The sequence below is a fragment of the Tyto alba genome, unplaced genomic scaffold (genome assembly GCF_018691265.1).
Source record: "Tyto alba isolate M040663 unplaced genomic scaffold, T.alba_DEE_v4.0 Super-Scaffold_3, whole genome shotgun sequence".
NCBI lineage: Eukaryota > Metazoa > Chordata > Aves > Strigiformes > Tytonidae > Tyto > Tyto alba.
Window position 1 is genome coordinate 266,491 of NW_024881304.1, and position 17,606 is coordinate 284,096.

Below are 17,606 nucleotides of genomic sequence, written 5' to 3' on the forward strand. Positions count from 1 at the left end.
CTTTGTTGGCTTCCGCCGGGCCCACAGGGTTGTCTTCTCCCCGGGGCTTGGCAGCACCTTCCCCAGACCTCCCTCCTCGCGGGCTGGCCTTGGCCGGCTGCCCAGCGCCATGGCCGTGGGCTTCGGGCCTCGCTGGCCCCGCAGCCTGCTCCGCTTCCCCGGGGAAAGTTCGAACGCACAAGCGGCAAAGCGCCTCTGCTTTCAAAGTTCCCCTCAGAGTCACCTCTGGAGGTGTGACATGAAGGTTGCTGCAGATGGTGCTGCTACAGTAGTAGCCAAAGGGCATTGCCCTTCCCCAGTTCCAGCTCCTGTCGCCCACCGTGGTTGCTGCTGTACCAGCTTGTCCTGGCTTTGAGGGAGCGGTGGGGTTTTTTGGTAGCAGGGGAGGGGGCGACAGCGCTGGCCCTCTCTGAGAAGCTTCTCCAAGCTCCCCCGGCTCCAAGCAGGCCCTACCTCTGCAGCAGGGCCGAGCCAAGCAGCTCCACCTCTGCGATAACGCATTTAAGAAGGGACCTGGTGAGGAGGAGTGGGACTTGTGAGGAGGACTTGCCGCAGCTGCGTGAACACCAAGGCCAGTGGGGGAACGGAGGAAGAAAGGAGGGGGGAGGTGTGCCAGAGCAGAGTCTGCCCCACTGTATCCTGTGGCGAGACGGTGTCGTGGTTTAGGCCTGGTCCGCAGCCAACCGCAATGCAGCAGCTCTCTCTCCCTTCCCCTCCGGCAATGAGAAGGGACAGAGAGCCAGGCTTGGGGTTTGAGATAGGACTGGGATGGGGGAAAAATCCCCCTTTTATGATCACGAGCAAAAGGCAGACTCGTTAGGGGAAGAAGAAAAAAACATACATTTATTACAGACACTAACAACACATAACAGAGTAGGACAGTGAGAGGCATCGCCACATCTTGAGAACACCTTCCACCCACCCCTCCCTTCTTCCCGGGCTCAGCTCTGCTCCCGATATCTCTACCTCCTCCCCCAGTGGCGCAGGGGCAGGGAATGGGGGGTGCAGTCAGCGCTGCCACTTCTCTTCTCTTCGGTGAGGGGACTGTCCGGAACTTGTTCCTCCTTCTCCATCGTGGTCCCCCTCTCACAGGAGACAGTCCTCCACAAACTTTCTCCGACATGAGTTCCTCCCATGGGCCATTTGCACTTTCCCTGCCCACCAAGGACGGGCTCACACTGTCTCTGAAAGGCAGTTTATTGCCACGGAGGAAGGCAGGCCGTTCGCGCCGTGAGTCCCCAGCTCGCACTGCCGCTGCTTTTCCTTCTGGAGGCAGCACGTCACCAAAGCGCTAAGGACGACTTCGGGAGATGACGATGTTGGGCCACCTGCGACGCTGAGGTGCCGTCCTGAGGCCCTGTGCTGTGCCCCGGCCACGCGCCGCGTCGGAGCGGATGGGCTGTGCGAGCCCAGGCCGGGCTCCAAGGTGGCTTCTGTCCCCTGGAGCCGGGAGCCCAGGGCCGGCGGCAGCCCTGCAGGTGCAGCCGCAGCGCTGCGGCGCAGAGAGGAAGGATCCCCTTCCCCGACCTGCCGGCAGCGCTCCCCATGCCGAGGGCAGGAGCAGAGCCGCAGCCTGGGCCAGGGCTGCAGCCCTGGGCTCGCACGGCCTGACCAGCACCGGTCGGCCAACAGTGCCAGCCTCGACGGCTGCCCCGCGGGACCTGCCTTTCGGCTCTGCGCTGGCTGCAGGAGCAGCCGCCCCGCTCCCGGGGGTGCCGAGGGCTCGGGCCCCCGCCTCGGCACTTCGCACCCACCCATGTGAGGCGGCGGCCGGCTCCGAGGGGCTGGCACGTTCCTGAGGGCGTCCCTGCCCGTCGTTGGGGTGCATCCAGGCCAACGGTGCTGATGTCACTGTGGCCATTGTGACCCGCGGGGGACAAGCCTGCATAAAGCATCGCTGGGCTCAGGCTGTGCCTCAGCGCGACCTGGTGAGGTGAGGGGAGGGCAGGGGTGGACGGGGCTCGTGCGGGGCTGCCGAGGGAGGAGGGCGGCCCCGTGCCGGGGGGCGCTGGGCCTCTGCTGCAAGCTGACCCGCGCCCTGCTTCTCCCCCAGAGTCAACCGAGGAGCACTTGGGAGAGACACCCCAGCACTGCGGGGACAGCGACTCTCCCAGCACTCACTGTTGATGGGTGAGATGACTGCGAGGAAGCAGGAGGCCGACGACTCGATGGAGCCAGGTGAGAGCAAAGCATCCCTCCCGCAGCATAGCAGAGGGGCTGTCGGGGCGCTCAGCGTGGGGCCGAGAGCGGTGGCAGGGGCAGGCAGGAGCTCCCCAAGCGCCCCGGGGCAGGGCCCCTCCGTGCCGCAGCCAGCGGGGCCCAGGCTGGGCCGTGGGCACCTGCTGCTGGGACACCCGTGCCTGCAAGGCCAGCCCTCAGGGACGCTTGCCCCGGCCCTGCAGAGGTGAGCTGCTCATTCCCGCTGTCGTTTGCTCTCTCCCCTCCAGCATGCATGCTGTGTGGCCGGGCAGAGGCTGACCCGGACATCTGCGGGTACAAACTGCAGAAGCGAGGGCTCTGCGCCCACCTCTTTTGCCTGGTGAGTGCCCCCGGGGCTCCCTCCAGCTTGCCGACAGGCAGCCCCGGCCACGCTCTCCTCCTCATCACCTCCTTGTCTTGTCTTTCCTGCGCAGTTTTTTGCCAACGGCCTCTTCCAGAAAGAGTCCCACAACGTGGGCCTGATGGGATTCCCCCTGAGGGATATTCGCCATACAGTCGAGCAGGCAGCGCAGCAGGTAAGGACTGGACAAGCTCAGGGAGATCTGTGGTGCCACGGGAGCGGTGTGGGAGCTTAGCCCAGACCCCAAGAAAGAAATCCCAGCCCTTCCAAGCAGCTCTGGGACAAAAGTCTCGCGCCCAGCAGCTCCACAGAGCCTCCACCCAGACCCAGCACAGGAGCCTCGTGCGCCGGGTGCATCCACGGGCTCTGACCCAGCAGTGGGGCAGCATCCTGCACCCTGCCCAGAGGCGTGGGGCTGGCTCTGGAGGCCCTGAGGCTGCCGCTGATGGGGGCTGCTCTGCTCTTTCCAGCGCTGCTTCGTCTGTGGCGAGAGCGGGGCCGCCATCACCTGCTGCCAGGAGGGCTGTGACCGCAGCTTCCACCTCCCCTGCGCCGTGGAGGGGGAATGCGTCATGCAGTTCTGTGGGCTTTACAGGTAAGGGTAGCCGGCCCTCCCACAGGAGGATCACCCACTTTTTTATACCCCTTTCTGACAGCATCAATAAGCAAACATAAAACAAGCCCACAGTGACACTTCCTAGCAGACAGTCATGGACAGAGCGAGTGGTGGGATTCCTTCACACATTATCACCCATCATTCCCACCAAAACACTCCTCACCTCACCCTTCCCTTTCCTCTTGCCTCCCCAGGTCCTTCTGCTGGCAGCACCGCCCAGAGCAGGCAGTGGAGGCAGCTCCGGGGGAGAACACTGCCTGCCTCATCTGCCTGGACCCGGTGGAGGACAGGAAGTCCTACGGCACCATGGTGTGCCCAGCGTGCAAACACGCCTGGTTCCACAGGGCCTGCATCCAGGTAGGAGCCCTTCCCTCGCCCACGGGGGGGGCACGGCGGGCGCCCAGCAGCACCAAGGCCTCACGCCTGCTCCTCATGTTTCCCCTGCAGGGACAGGCTGCGCGTGCCGGCATTTGCTTCCAGTGCCCTTTCTGTAGAGATAGGCGTGCATTTCTCAAAGAGATGCTCACCATGGGCATCCGAATCCCATTCAGGTTGGTGTCCTGCCCGCCCCACCAGACAGGAGGGTGCCAGCGTTGTGCCGTGCCAGGGACTGCCCCTGCGCTCCCGGCCCTCCGCTCTCTCCCCTCAGCCTGGGCTTCAGCTTCACGCAGGAGTCAGAAAGCGGGCAGGGGGGGAAGAGCAGGGACGCCCTGCCTCTGCCTTATGCCGGGGCAGCAGGGGCGCAGCATTTTTCCCTTGTGCTTCAGATTGCCATCATGGGAGAATGGGCACGCAGATGATGAGCAAAATGAGAGGCACAGCCGCTGCGATGCCCGTGAGTGCCTTTGCCCAGGAGGCAGGCAGCACACAAAGCGACAGGGGTAAGTTGCCCGAGCGGCAACCTGGGCTCTGCCCAGGATCTCTGTCTCGCCAAGGGCTCGAAGCGGAGGGACGGAGAACAAGAGCTCTGCCGGACAATCCCGTGCTGCGGTCACTTTGTCCTCACAGCCACGCACCCGTTTGTTTCCCCAGGCCCTGGCAACTGCTCCTGTGCTGCTCCTGCGCTGCCGAGGGCACCCACAGACGATGCTCCCACTTGGGGACCGGCGCAGCCAGATGGGAGTGCAACAGCTGTGCTGGCCTGGGCACCGGTAAGAGGCAAAGCACCCGGGTGCCCCCGGGCGAGGCCTGGCAGCGGGTGCCCATTCTGGGCTTGGCAGAGCCCCTCTGCTCCAGGGGGGCTGGGGGCACAGTTCTGGCCTCTCCTGCCGCGGGCCTGGGGGGCCGTGCCCGTGACCTTCCTGCTCCCCCTTACAGCCTCCAGTGGCAGCTCGGAGGTGGCGGGTCCCATCACCGAGAGCCAGTCAGGATCGGGGCCATCCCACAGCTCTCCAGCACCAGAGACCAGCAGCCCCAGCAGCACTGGTCTCCAGGCGGCATCGGGGCCATCCCAAAGCTCCCCAGTGCCTGAGAGCAGCAGCTGCTCCAGCCCACCTGGGCCTGACCGTGTGCGAGACCGAGCTCGCTCACGGCGTAGTGCCCAAAAACCCTACAGCCGGCCCACAAGACACCGTGGCAGGAGCAGTGCACCAGCACGCAGGGCTGAGAGGAGCACCCCAGGACAGTTGGCACGGGGACGGTCCCACAGCTCGCTTGTCCCTGAGTCCAGCAGCCCCAGCACCAGCACCACGGCGGCATCAGGGTCCTCCTCCAGCTTCACAGAACTGGAGAGTAGCAGCCCCAGCAGCACTGGTGGCCAAGGGGCATCGGGGCCGTCTCAAAGCAGCTCCCCACCACCTGAGAGCAGCAGCTGCTCCAGCCCACCTGGGCCCGACCGCGTGCGAGACCGCTCTCGCTCGCGGCGTCGGGCCCAAAAGCCCTACAGCCGGCGCACAAGAGGCCGTGGCAGGAGCCACGCACCAGCACCCAGGGCTGAGAGCAGCAGCCCCGCACAGTCGGTGCCGGGATGCTCCCGTGGCTCCCCGGTACCCGAGACCGGCAGCCCCAGCACCCCCAGCTCTGCACGGCTCCAGAGCAGCCGCCGCCCCAGCCGCCCCGGGCCCGTGCGGGGACGAGACCGCTCCCGCTTACGACGTCGGGCCCAGAACCCTTACAGCCGGCCCGGACGCTGACGCGCGACCAGCCCTGCGCCGGCCCTGCCTGCTGGCCCTGATCCCCCACCACCGCTCCAATAAAGTTGACTGTTAATCTCTGCCCTGGGAGATTCCACGCTCCTTTGTTGGCTTCCGCCGGGCCCACAGGGTTGTCTTCTCCCCGGGGCTTGGCAGCACCTTCCCCAGACCTCCCTCCTCGCGGGCTGGCCTTGGCCGGCTGCCCAGCGCCATGGCCGTGGGCTTCGGGCCTCGCTGGCCCCGCAGCCTGCTCCGCTTCCCCGGGGAAAGTTCGAACGCACAAGCGGCAAAGCGCCTCTGCTTTCAAAGTTCCCCTCAGAGTCACCTCTGGAGGTGTGACATGAAGGTTGCTGCAGATGGTGCTGCTACAGTAGTAGCCAAAGGGCATTGCCCTTCCCCAGTTCCAGCTCCTGTCGCCCACCGTGGTTGCTGCTGTACCAGCTTGTCCTGGCTTTGAGGGAGCGGTGGGGTTTTTTGGTAGCAGGGGAGGGGGCGACAGCGCTGGCCCTCTCTGAGAAGCTTCTCCAAGCTCCCCCGGCTCCAAGCAGGCCCTACCTCTGCAGCAGGGCCGAGCCAAGCAGCTCCACCTCTGCGATAACGCATTTAAGAAGGGACCTGGTGAGGAGGAGTGGGACTTGTGAGGAGGACTTGCCGCAGCTGCGTGAACACCAAGGCCAGTGGGGGAACGGAGGAAGAAAGGAGGGGGGAGGTGTGCCAGAGCAGAGTCTGCCCCACTGTATCCTGTGGCGAGACGGTGTCGTGGTTTAGGCCTGGTCCGCAGCCAACCGCAATGCAGCAGCTCTCTCTCCCTTCCCCTCCGGCAATGAGAAGGGACAGAGAGCCAGGCTTGGGGTTTGAGATAGGACTGGGATGGGGAAAAATTCCCCTTTCTGATCACGAGCAAAAGGCAGCCTCGTTAGGGGAAGAAAAAAAAGAACATACATTTATTACAGACACTAACAACACATAACAGAGTAGGACAGTGAGAGGCATCGCCACATCTTGAGAACACCTTCCACCCACCCCTCCCTTCTTCCCGGGCTCAGCTCTGCTCCCGATATCTCTACCTCCTCCCCCAGTGGCGCAGGGGCAGGGAATGGGGGGTGCAGTCAGCGCTGCCACTTCTCTTCTCTTCGGTGAGGGGACTGTCCGGAACTTGTTCCTCCTTCTCCATCGTGGTCCCCCTCTCACAGGAGACAGTCCTCCACAAACTTTCTCCGACATGAGTTCCTCCCATGGGCCATTTGCACTTTCCCTGCCCACCAAGGACGGGCTCACACTGTCTCTGAAAGGCAGTTTATTGCCACGGAGGAAGCCAGGCCGTTTGCGCCGTGAGTCCCCAGCTCGCGCTGCCGCTGCTTTTCCTTCTGGAGGCAGCACGTCACCAAAGCGCTAAGGACGACTTCGGGAGATGACGATGTTGGGCCACCTGCGACGCTGAGGTGCCGTCCTGAGGCCCCGTGCTGTGCCCCGGCCACGCGCCGCGTCGGAGCGGATGGGCTGTGCGAGCCCAGGCCGGGCTCCAAGGTGGCTTCTGTCCCCTGGAGCCGGGAGCCCAGGGCCGGCGGCAGCCCTGCAGGTGCAGCCGCAGCGCTGCGGCGCAGAGAGGAAGGATCCCCTTCCCCGACCTGCCGGCAGCGCTCCCCATGCCGAGGGCAGGAGCAGAGCCGCAGCCTGGGCCAGGGCTGCAGCCCTGGGCTCGCACGGCCTGACCAGCACCGGTCGGCCAACAGTGCCAGCCCTCGACGGCTGCCCCGCGGGACCTGCCTTTCGGCTCTGCGCTGGCTGCAGGAGCAGCCGCCCCGCTCCCGGGGGTGCCGAGGGCTCGGGCCCCCGCCTCGGCACTTCGCACCCACCCCTGTGAGGCGGCGGCCGGCTCCGAGGGGCTGGCACGTTCCTGAGGGCGTCCCTGCCCGTCGTTGGGGTGCATCCAGGCCAACGGTGCTGATGTCACTGTGGCCATTGTGACCCGCGGGGGACAAGCCTGCATAAAGCATCGCTGGGCTCAGGCTGTGCCTCAGCGCGACCTGGTGAGGTGAGGGGAGGGCAGGGGTGGACGGGGCTCGTGCGGGGCTGCCGAGGGAGGAGGGCGGCCCCGTGCCGGGGGGCGCTGGGCCTCTGCTGCAAGCTGACCCGCGCCCTGCTTCTCCCCCAGAGTCAACCGAGGAGCACTTGGGAGAGACACCCCAGCACTGCGGGGACAGCGACTCTCCCAGCACTCACTGTTGATGGGTGAGATGACTGCGAGGAAGCAGGAGGCCGACGACTCGATGGAGCCAGGTGAGAGCAAAGCATCCCTCCCGCAGCATAGCAGAGGGGCTGTCGGGGCGCTCAGCGTGGGGCCGAGAGCGGTGGCAGGGGCAGGCAGGAGCTCCCCAAGCGCCCCGGGGCAGGGCCCCTCCGTGCCGCAGCCAGCGGGGCCCAGGCTGGGCCGTGGGCACCTGCTGCTGGGACACCCGTGCCTGCAAGGCCAGCCCTCAGGGACGCTTGCCCCGGCCCTGCAGAGGTGAGCTGCTCATTCCCGCTGTCGTTTGCTCTCTCCCCTCCAGCATGCATGCTGTGTGGCCGGGCAGAGGCTGACCCGGACATCTGCGGGTACAAACTGCAGAAGCGAGGGCTCTGCGCCCACCTCTTTTGCCTGGTGAGTGCCCCCGGGGCTCCCTCCAGCTTGCCGACAGGCAGCCCCGGCCACGCTCTCCTCCTCATCACCTCCTTGTCTTGTCTTTCCTGCGCAGTTTTTTGCCAACGGCCTCTTCCAGAAAGAGTCCCACAACGTGGGCCTGATGGGATTCCCCCTGAGGGATATTCGCCATACAGTCGAGCAGGCAGCGCAGCAGGTAAGGACTGGACAAGCTCAGGGAGATCTGTGGTGCCACGGGAGCGGTGTGGGAGCTTAGCCCAGACCCCAAGAAAGAAATCCCAGCCCTTCCAAGCAGCTCTGGGACAAAAGTCTCGCGCCCAGCAGCTCCACAGAGCCTCCACCCAGACCCAGCACAGGAGCCTCGTGCGCCGGGTGCATCCACGGGCTCTGACCCAGCAGTGGGGCAGCATCCTGCACCCTGCCCAGAGGCGTGGGGCTGGCTCTGGAGGCCCTGAGGCTGCCGCTGATGGGGGCTGCTCTGCTCTTTCCAGCGCTGCTTCGTCTGTGGCGAGAGCGGGGCCGCCATCACCTGCTGCCAGGAGGGCTGTGACCGCAGCTTCCACCTCCCCTGCGCCGTGGAGGGGGAATGCGTCATGCAGTTCTGTGGGCTTTACAGGTAAGGGTAGCCGGCCCTCCCACAGGAGGATCACCCACTTTTTTATACCCCTTTCTGACAGCATCAATAAGCAAACATAAAACAAGCCCACAGTGACACTTCCTAGCAGACAGTCATGGACAGAGCGAGTGGTGGGATTCCTTCACACATTATCACCCATCATTCCCACCAAAACACTCCTCACCTCACCCTTCCCTTTCCTCTTGCCTCCCCAGGTCCTTCTGCTGGCAGCACCGCCCAGAGCAGGCAGTGGAGGCGGCTCCGGGGGAGAACACTGCCTGCCTCATCTGCCTGGACCCGGTGGAGGACAGGAAGTCCTACGGCACCATGGTGTGCCCAGCGTGCAAACACGCCTGGTTCCACAGGGCCTGCATCCAGGTAGGAGCCCTTCCCTCGCCCACGGGGGGGGCACGGCGGGCGCCCAGCAGCACCAAGGCCTCACGCCTGCTCCTCATGTTTCCCCTGCAGGGACAGGCTGCGCGTGCCGGCATTTGCTTCCAGTGCCCTTTCTGTAGAGATAGGCGTGCATTTCTCAAAGAGATGCTCACCATGGGCATCCGAATCCCATTCAGGTTGGTGTCCTGACCGCCCCACCAGACAGGAGGGTGCCAGCGTTGTGCCGTGCCAGGGACTGCCCCTGCGCTCCCGGCCCTCCGCTCTCTCCCCTCAGCCTGGGCTTCAGCTTCACGCAGGAGTCAGAAAGCGGGCAGGGGGGGAAGAGCAGGGACGCCCTGCCTCTGCCTTATGCCGGGGCAGCAGGGGCGCAGCATTTTTCCCTTGTGCTTCAGATTGCCATCATGGGAGAATGGGCACGCAGATGATGAGCAAAATGAGAGGCACAGCCGCTGCGATGCCCGTGAGTGCCTTTGCCCAGGAGGCAGGCAGCACACAAAGCGACAGGGGTAAGTTGCCCGAGCGGCAACCTGGGCTCTGCCCAGGATCTCTGTCTCGCCAAGGGCTCGAAGCGGAGGGACGGAGAACAAGAGCTCTGCCGGACAATCCCGTGCTGCGGTCACTTTGTCCTCACAGCCACGCACCCGTTTGTTTCCCCAGGCCCTGGCAACTGCTCCTGTGCTGCTCCTGCGCTGCCGAGGGCACCCACAGACGATGCTCCCACTTGGGGACCGGCGCAGCCAGATGGGAGTGCAACAGCTGTGCTGGCCTGGGCACCGGTAAGAGGCAAAGCACCCGGGTGCCCCCGGGCGAGGCCTGGCAGCGGGTGCCCATTCTGGGCTTGGCAGAGCCCCTCTGCTCCAGGGGGGCTGGGGGCACAGTTCTGGCCTCTCCTGCCGCGGGCCTGGGGGGCCGTGCCCGTGACCTTCCTGCTCCCCCTTACAGCCTCCAGTGGCAGCTCGGAGGTGGCGGGTCCCATCACCGAGAGCCAGTCAGGATCGGGGCCATCCCACAGCTCTCCAGCACCAGAGACCAGCAGCCCCAGCAGCACTGGTCTCCAGGCGGCATCGGGGCCATCCCAAAGCTCCCCAGTGCCTGAGAGCAGCAGCTGCTCCAGCCCACCTGGGCCTGACCGTGTGCGAGACCGAGCTCGCTCACGGCGTAGTGCCCAAAAACCCTACAGCCGGCCCACAAGACACCGTGGCAGGAGCAGTGCACCAGCACGCAGGGCTGAGAGGAGCACCCCAGGACAGTTGGCACGGGGACGGTCCCACAGCTCGCTTGTCCCTGAGTCCAGCAGCCCCAGCACCAGCACCACGGCGGCATCAGGGTCCTCCTCCAGCTTCACAGAACTGGAGAGTAGCAGCCCCAGCAGCACTGGTGGCCAAGGGGCATCGGGGCCGTCTCAAAGCAGCTCCCCACCACCTGAGAGCAGCAGCTGCTCCAGCCCACCTGGGCCCGACCGCGTGCGAGACCGCTCTCGCTCGCGGCGTCGGGCCCAAAAGCCCTACAGCCGGCGCACAAGAGGCCGTGGCAGGAGCCGCGCACCAGCACCCAGGGCTGAGAGCAGCAGCCCCGCACAGTCGGTGCCGGGATGCTCCCGTGGCTCCCCGGTACCCGAGACCGGCAGCCCCAGCACCCCCAGCTCTGCACGGCTCCAGAGCAGCCGCCGCCCCAGCCGCCCCGGGCCCGTGCGGGGACGAGACCGCTCCCGCTTACGACGTCGGGCCCAGAACCCTTACAGCCGGCCCGGACGCTGACGCGCGACCAGCCCTGCGCCGGCCCTGCCTGCTGGCCCTGATCCCCCACCACCGCTCCAATAAAGTTGACTGTTAATCTCTGCCCTGGGAGATTCCACGCTCCTTTGTTGGCTTCCGCCGGGCCCACAGGGTTGTCTTCTCCCCGGGGCTTGGCAGCACCTTCCCCAGACCTCCCTCCTCGCGGGCTGGCCTTGGCCGGCTGCCCAGCGCCATGGCCGTGGGCTTCGGGCCTCGCTGGCCCCGCAGCCTGCTCCGCTTCCCCGGGGAAAGTTCGAACGCACAAGCGGCAAAGCGCCTCTGCTTTCAAAGTTCCCCTCAGAGTCACCTCTGGAGGTGTGACATGAAGGTTGCTGCAGATGGTGCTGCTACAGTAGTAGCCAAAGGGCATTGCCCTTCCCCAGTTCCAGCTCCTGTCGCCCACCGTGGTTGCTGCTGTACCATCTGAAGGCTTCCTTCTTGCTCTAGAAGACAAGAAATCCTTTTTTGTAGAGTTTGCAAACACCTCGTAAGGAATTTACTCCACAGAACTCATTGGAGCCAGAGCAGCACCTGTTACTGAAGCCTCGAGTCCTATCATATGCCCTTGAGAGCAAAAAAGTTCACATGGAGTTCTGGGTAACATGGGACCTGGGCAATGCCCATCATCCGAAAGGATTTCCCTCCTGTTGGGAGACGAGCTAGCCCCTCTCTAGTGCAGGGAGGAGAAAGGATTTGGTTGCAGACTGACTGCTGAAGATCTCTGTAGAAGCTGGCAGCGTGCTAGAAGCCTGAATCAAGAAATAAGGCGACCAAAGCGTGAAGGAAATCCTGTGGGGTGGCTGGACAGACTTGAACAACCCTCTGCTCTTCGGGCAAGCTATAGGTGGCCTTATCTGTGTGCATTAAGTGTCTTCCTCAGAGGCCTTCCTGCAGCATGGAAGTTGATGCCTTACAGGAGGGAACCGCTGTCCTCTCTCAGGTAGGCAAGGGAACCTGAGAAACCTGAAGGGCTTTTCTGCCAAGAAAGAGGCAGCGAGTAAGGAAAGGAGGTCGAGAGGGTCTAAAAGAGAACTCTGTGGCAGCACTTTGTCCTCCTATTCTTGACAGCTGTGTCTGGGAAGACGCATGGTCTGCATGTGGCCAGAACAGGGCGTTTGCGATGTGAGCTCCGAGGCACTCCCGAGCACTGGTGCTTGGTTGATGCCGGCTGAAGAGCTGTGGTCATGAACAGCCCCACTCTGAACCGAGGTGCTTGTTCCCTGGCACCGTTCACCTCTGACAGCACCCAGCTCACTGTGTTCTGTAATGCCTGGCTGTCGGAAGGCCACGACAAATCTCAGAAAGCCTGGTGAGAAGGAAACCCTGAGCACCAGAGTTTGGCTTGGAAGGTGGCTGGTAGAAGAGGATGGCCGAGGACACTGGGAAGCCTCTAGTCACTCTCAGCAGTGTCAGACAGCTAGTGTTGTAGAAGGGCTTCTGGGGATTTCACATTTCTCTCTTAGTCCTGAATTGCCTTTGGGAACTGGATTCTCCAATACTGGATTTCACATTGCTTTTTTCCTCCTACGGTTGTTCCCGGGGCACCGTTTGGTTTTTGTCCTGGCAGGTTCAGTAGTGGACTCGGTGGTGCTCGGTGAGTAAATGTCCCTGATGTCTGGGCGCTCACCTGGGCCCACAGCCCTCACTGCCTTCCCTTCAGGGGGGACTCCTGCCTCTGGATCGAGCTCATACTGCAGCACCGTTGCCACAGACCCCCAGGGACTGATGAACAACCCCATCAGCTGCCCTGTGGCTAGCCCAGTTACAGCAGGTTTCTGAGGGTCAATGACCTCTGCTCTATACTTCCTCCATGCTCCTTTTTTTTCTCCACACGATGTCCTCGTAAGCCTTCAAGATGGTAGCTGGTAAGGGAAGGTTTCAGGCTTCCCTACCCTACCTGCTCCTTCCTAAACTTTTGCAGAATCTCTCCCTTGTAGAAGGATGGGAAGCTCAGGTGTGGAAGGAGATGACTGTGATAAATGGCAGAGAAGAATGTTCAGCAGTCGAGAGGCTTGTGCAAGGCTCTTCCACTAAGAATCCCTGGTTGTTTATTTTAGGAAAGATGAAGTTTAAATGGCAATTCAGTGATTGTGGAAATACACCACAGAGATAAGAAAGCTGAAAACTGTCTTGTTTTGCAAAGGAGAAGTTACAGGAGAGAACGTCAAAAAGCAAATAACTTAAGTACTGAGTAGATAAAGAAGAAAAACTGTGTTTTTTCTTAGGTACTCTTCTCTGTGTCTGCACAAGTTTGTCTGAGTCATGTTTTCATTTTGTTCTTTGTTTTCTCTCTTCAGAATTAATTTTGCAGTGTAGAAATTTGAAAACAGATATTAAAAAAACTTTTCACTTACTCTCACATATTCTTTGGTAAAGGCAAAAAGCTAAGTTCATAGGTAACAGGCTTTATCTTTGAAAGCCATGCGATCTGACTCAATTTGTAAATACCTTGGTGTGTCATGCTGCTTTTGAAGATGTTAAACTGAACTGTAATTTGTGGTGCATGATCCTCTCTCATTCTGAGGCTAGGAGGTCCTCCTAGTTGTATTAAATACCACATTTTTGCAGTATACTGCATTACTACTTCTGCACGCTCTTTTTTTCTCCTAAGAATTCCTGCAGCATTGATGTTCTAATGTGGTGCTTTCCTGTCATCCAGAGCTTCACAACTCCTAACTGCTAAACATACTGCATTGTAGTATGAAGAGTCCTCATGACATACCATTTACAACAGCATAGGATTTCAATCAAGACTAATGTTTTCAGGACATTTTGGTGGACATTCAGCAGAGTAAGCGGTACTACAAAGCCCTAAATTAGCAAAGAAATAAAAGTGCTGGTCATCTGCTATCAGCCCTCCTGACTTCATTAGAGTTTGTACATCTGTACATTTCAACCTGCATGGATTTTCATGGATAGCTGGAGAAAGTAAAGAAGCACTAACTTAAATTCTTTTTGACTTTTACTGTAACAAGGCACATGTTTGTACCCGTTTGCCAGGAGAGAATATTTTATGCAGTGGCACATCACTAGAAATTCCTCTTTCTAGTAAATTGCATTGTGCCTGGATCACCAGTGATGCTTAGACAAAATGGGTGATTTATTTGGCTAACGATCAGTGATTTCCTGGAATCTAATCACTGAGATCACTCAGGTCCTTGGAATATTTTAAGAATAAAAACTGCTGTATCAAATCACTTTGTTAAATTGTTATGATTGGCCGAAGGAGCATCTGCTTTAAAAATCATTTTTACACATTTGCAAAATTATGAAGGTGGCATTTTGATGACTTAAAATTTACTGGGGTTTTTTTCCATAATAATGTTTCATCTGTCATACTCGAGCAAACATTGATATTGCAAACATGAACGTTTAGTACCTTTGTCCAGTCTTCCCTTTCATCCCTTTTGCCTTTTGACACACCTTTTCTTTCCTCACAATTTTGTGGTTTCCCCTGGGGTGTTTCAAGTCAGAAGTCTGGGGACATTCTATCCAGGTATGCAGTATGAAAATGAATAAATACGAGCCGTTTCAGTGGGAAGAGGCGTCCCGGTGGCAGCAGTAGCGGGCTGCAGGCCGCGCTAGGCCGCAGCCGCCTCCGCTCCGCCCGGACGGTGGCGCCGGCTGCACGCGCTTGGCGGCCCGCGCGCCGGTGCCCAGGCACGGCAAAATGGCGGCGGGGGGGGGGGGGCGCGTCGCAACCACGGCGTTGTACATCAGCCCCTTAGCCCTCTCCTCGGCGGGCGTTCGGGGTTTTCGACAGGGCTGTTTATTGATCTTTTAGTTCTCCTTAGCTCAGCGTTGCTGTTATAAATCGAGACTACAATGGGTCGAACTCCAATTGAAATTTTATTAATTATAGCAAGTAGAATATGAGCAAAAACAGCGCTGGACGACAGGGCAGTCTGTGCTCCACCAACTGCCGTACTGAGGAGAACAAACTGTCCCTTTTTATACATTTTTTTTCCCGCGTTCATGGAGTGGTGAAGATACTATGTTTCAACTGTTGCTGCGGTCTGGAGTGGTGGAGATACTCTGCGCATGTGCTAGTTGTTGTTAGGGGGTCGTTTTCTGCCTTCTGGTGGTCGATGATATCCTTATATGGAGTTGTTTTTCTTCTGTTTGTTTTCTTGGGATATCTTGTGATCTGCAGCGTCGGCCATGTGTGCACAAGCAACACATAATTCCATGAACGATCTCCCCTCCTCTTATTATCTTTAAGTCTTAATAAACAATATACTTAACTCATAGTTTCTCACAATCCCCCCTTTTTCTTTTTATCCTACTATTGTTTATTAGACGCTACTTTCATTCCTAGCACTGCAAGCAAGCCTTCTTCCACAATTCCAGCATTTATCACAACATTCACAGGATAATATCTCACAATTACAATCATAATTCTTACATGGTATAACGCATTCACAACAATCTTCATCATCTATTTCTTCATTAATAGATACACTTTTATATTTTACCTCAGACCTTAAAATAAGTAATTTAGCTATGTCGAACCGTTCTCTAATAAAGCGTAAAATATAGCGTATTATACAAGGTCCAAATATAAGTCCCAGAATCAATATAATAAGCGGTCCTGCTAAAGCAGATAACAAAGTAGTTAGCCAAGGTGAAACATTAAACCAGTTTTCATACCACGATCTACCCGTCTCACGATCCTTTTTACGTTGATCTAACCTTTTCCGGAGTTCAGACATGGTGTCCTGGACTATTCCCATATGGTCAGCAAAAGAACAACATTCTTCATTTAGAGCTACACATAACCCTCCTTCCTTTAAGAACAATAGGTCTAATCCTCTTCTATTTTGCAGCACTACCTCTGATAAAGACTTTACTGAAGTGGCTAAATTTTGTATTGATCGTTCTATTTTTGCTAAATCCTCATCTACAGCCATCTGCAAACTTTGTAATTCCTGACCTTTTACTAGGGAGGCTATGCCTGTACCTGCTCCAACTCCGCTCGCTATCAGCAGAGTAGCTAGGGTTATCACTGTAATTGGCTCTCGTTTTTGTCTATTCAGGTCTCCTTCAAAGTGGCGTAACACCTCCTCAGAGGTGTGATAGATCAGACGAGGAACAATAATCACCTGTATGCAAAACTGAGATTGATTAAACACGTTTAAGGATAGGCAAGGCGTTACTCCGATGTCTGAACAAACCCACTTAGCTCCTGGTGTCGGGATAGCCCATTTGTCATTTTGATCCTTGTGTCTTTTTATATTGGTGTTAGTGATTGTTTGGTTGCACAAGGGCTGATACCTTTTGGGAACTGTACCTATACATTTTCCTTGACCTGTTACTAATTGAATAGTAATTCCTTGTGTATGGTTCCTCTGGTCATCCCATTGGCATTCTTGTGGGTTTGAACCACTAGACCATTGAATCCTATCTGGTATTCCGATTGCCTCAAAATATGGTGGTCTAATATTGTAACATAACCAGCATTCCTTAGTTAAATTTGGTTTACTTTCATTAAGGGTACGATAAGAGGCTCGCATTAAATCCCATAAGGGGTCTTTAGATTCTGACACTCCTGAATCCCTAACTAAAGAGTACTCAGTCACCATGTCTTTAGTTGTTCTATCTGTTACTGATAAAAAGTTTGGACGAATGGTTGTGACACTTGTGGGAACCATCCTTTTCTTAGGAAAAATGGGTGAATTTAGGACTGAGTTTGGTCCTACTGGTAAGGGATCGTGAGACATCGGTCTTTTCATTATTTGAAAGATTCCTCCTCTGTCTCCCTCTGGTTCCCAATATCTAATTGCCCAATATTTTCCTGCTAACCATTGATCGTTGTCTGGGGTTTTAATTGTTATGTTAATACTTTTACAATATCCGTCATTGTTACAGTGTCCGAATACACGTCCATTGCTTCCTATGTGAGGTCTCTTACACTTTTCCGGTGACCACTTTATTTCTAGATATTCGTCTCCAGATGTGGACCACTCAGAGGCCCATGTTTCGCATCCCCAATAGCCACAGTAATAGTGACCTGGAAGGTTACAATAACTTCTTCCAGGATTGGACGCGGGACATATGTAGATTGGTTTGCACAGATCAGCTTTGTCTTTACGGTGTCCAGTAATTAGATCGCGCAAACTCACATTAAAACTAAATGTACCCGGTGTAGCCCGTGCTTGAATTGGATTATTTGGATGTTGTATGTTTGTTATTGTCCAATTCATAGGTTCATGAGGGTTTCCTCCTTTTGCCTGGGCTATTATCAGTAACAAGACTAACGGTATACCAGGAAAAAGGGTGTTTATCACTTTTGCCAATTTAGGTGTATTTTTACCAGTCCTGGGGAAGTTAGACCATTGCTGCTTTTGCGTCCCATTGTTCTGATTCTTTTCTCCATGGTTTGTTCCTCCTCTGCCTCGCCCTTCGACTCGGTTGCTTCGAGTCACGGGGTGTACCGTCTTCTCGGCAGCAAGGGAATTCTTCAGGAGAACAGCTGTTTCGGGCTTTCTGCCTGTTTATATAGACTTCCCACTTTGCAGCTTTAACTAATGGGACAAAGCAAGACACAGTTAGTACTTCCCTTCTGCACTTTATAGCCAAAATTTCAGCTACAAAGGGGACCGGTTCGTCAGATTGGTACCGATAATATTGAGGGTTTATTTCTTTGGCAAAACTTTCCCACCACTCATAGGATTCCCCAAATAATTTCTTGTCTAATTTCTCACATTATGTCTACCATTTATCCTGGTATGCCTTGCACCTAAAACAAGCAAACAAGCAAATGGGTAACAGTTACAGTTTAAATGATTACACCTAACTCGTATATTTAAAATGCATACATTATTTATATCAGTATATTTTCTATATTCTAACAATTTTCTCTACCCCCAC

The 17,606-nt window shown here is 57.4% G+C and overlaps 2 protein-coding genes across 2 annotated transcripts; both read left to right on the forward strand.

Moving 5' to 3' along the window:
* Nucleotides 1-109: 109 nt before the first annotated feature.
* On the forward strand, nucleotides 110-5,308 carry LOC122154061 (histone-lysine N-methyltransferase 2D-like). The gene is made up of 10 exons (XM_042799856.1): nucleotides 110-268; nucleotides 2,210-2,539; nucleotides 2,634-2,735; nucleotides 3,031-3,155; nucleotides 3,371-3,533; nucleotides 3,624-3,727; nucleotides 3,944-4,057; nucleotides 4,209-4,327; nucleotides 4,494-4,539; nucleotides 4,597-5,308. Exons 1-10 carry the CDS (start codon nucleotides 110-112, stop codon nucleotides 5,306-5,308), a joined length of 1,974 nt encoding a protein of 657 aa, XP_042655790.1.
* Nucleotides 5,309-5,519: 211 nt separating this feature from the next.
* On the forward strand, nucleotides 5,520-11,145 carry LOC122154062 (histone-lysine N-methyltransferase 2D-like). Its single transcript, XM_042799857.1, has 10 exons — nucleotides 5,520-5,678; nucleotides 7,620-7,949; nucleotides 8,044-8,145; nucleotides 8,441-8,565; nucleotides 8,781-8,943; nucleotides 9,034-9,137; nucleotides 9,354-9,467; nucleotides 9,619-9,737; nucleotides 9,904-9,949; nucleotides 10,007-11,145. Exons 1-10 carry the CDS (start codon nucleotides 5,520-5,522, stop codon nucleotides 10,716-10,718), a joined length of 1,974 nt encoding a protein of 657 aa, XP_042655791.1. The 3' UTR covers nucleotides 10,719-11,145.
* Nucleotides 11,146-17,606: the final 6,461 nt, after the last annotated feature.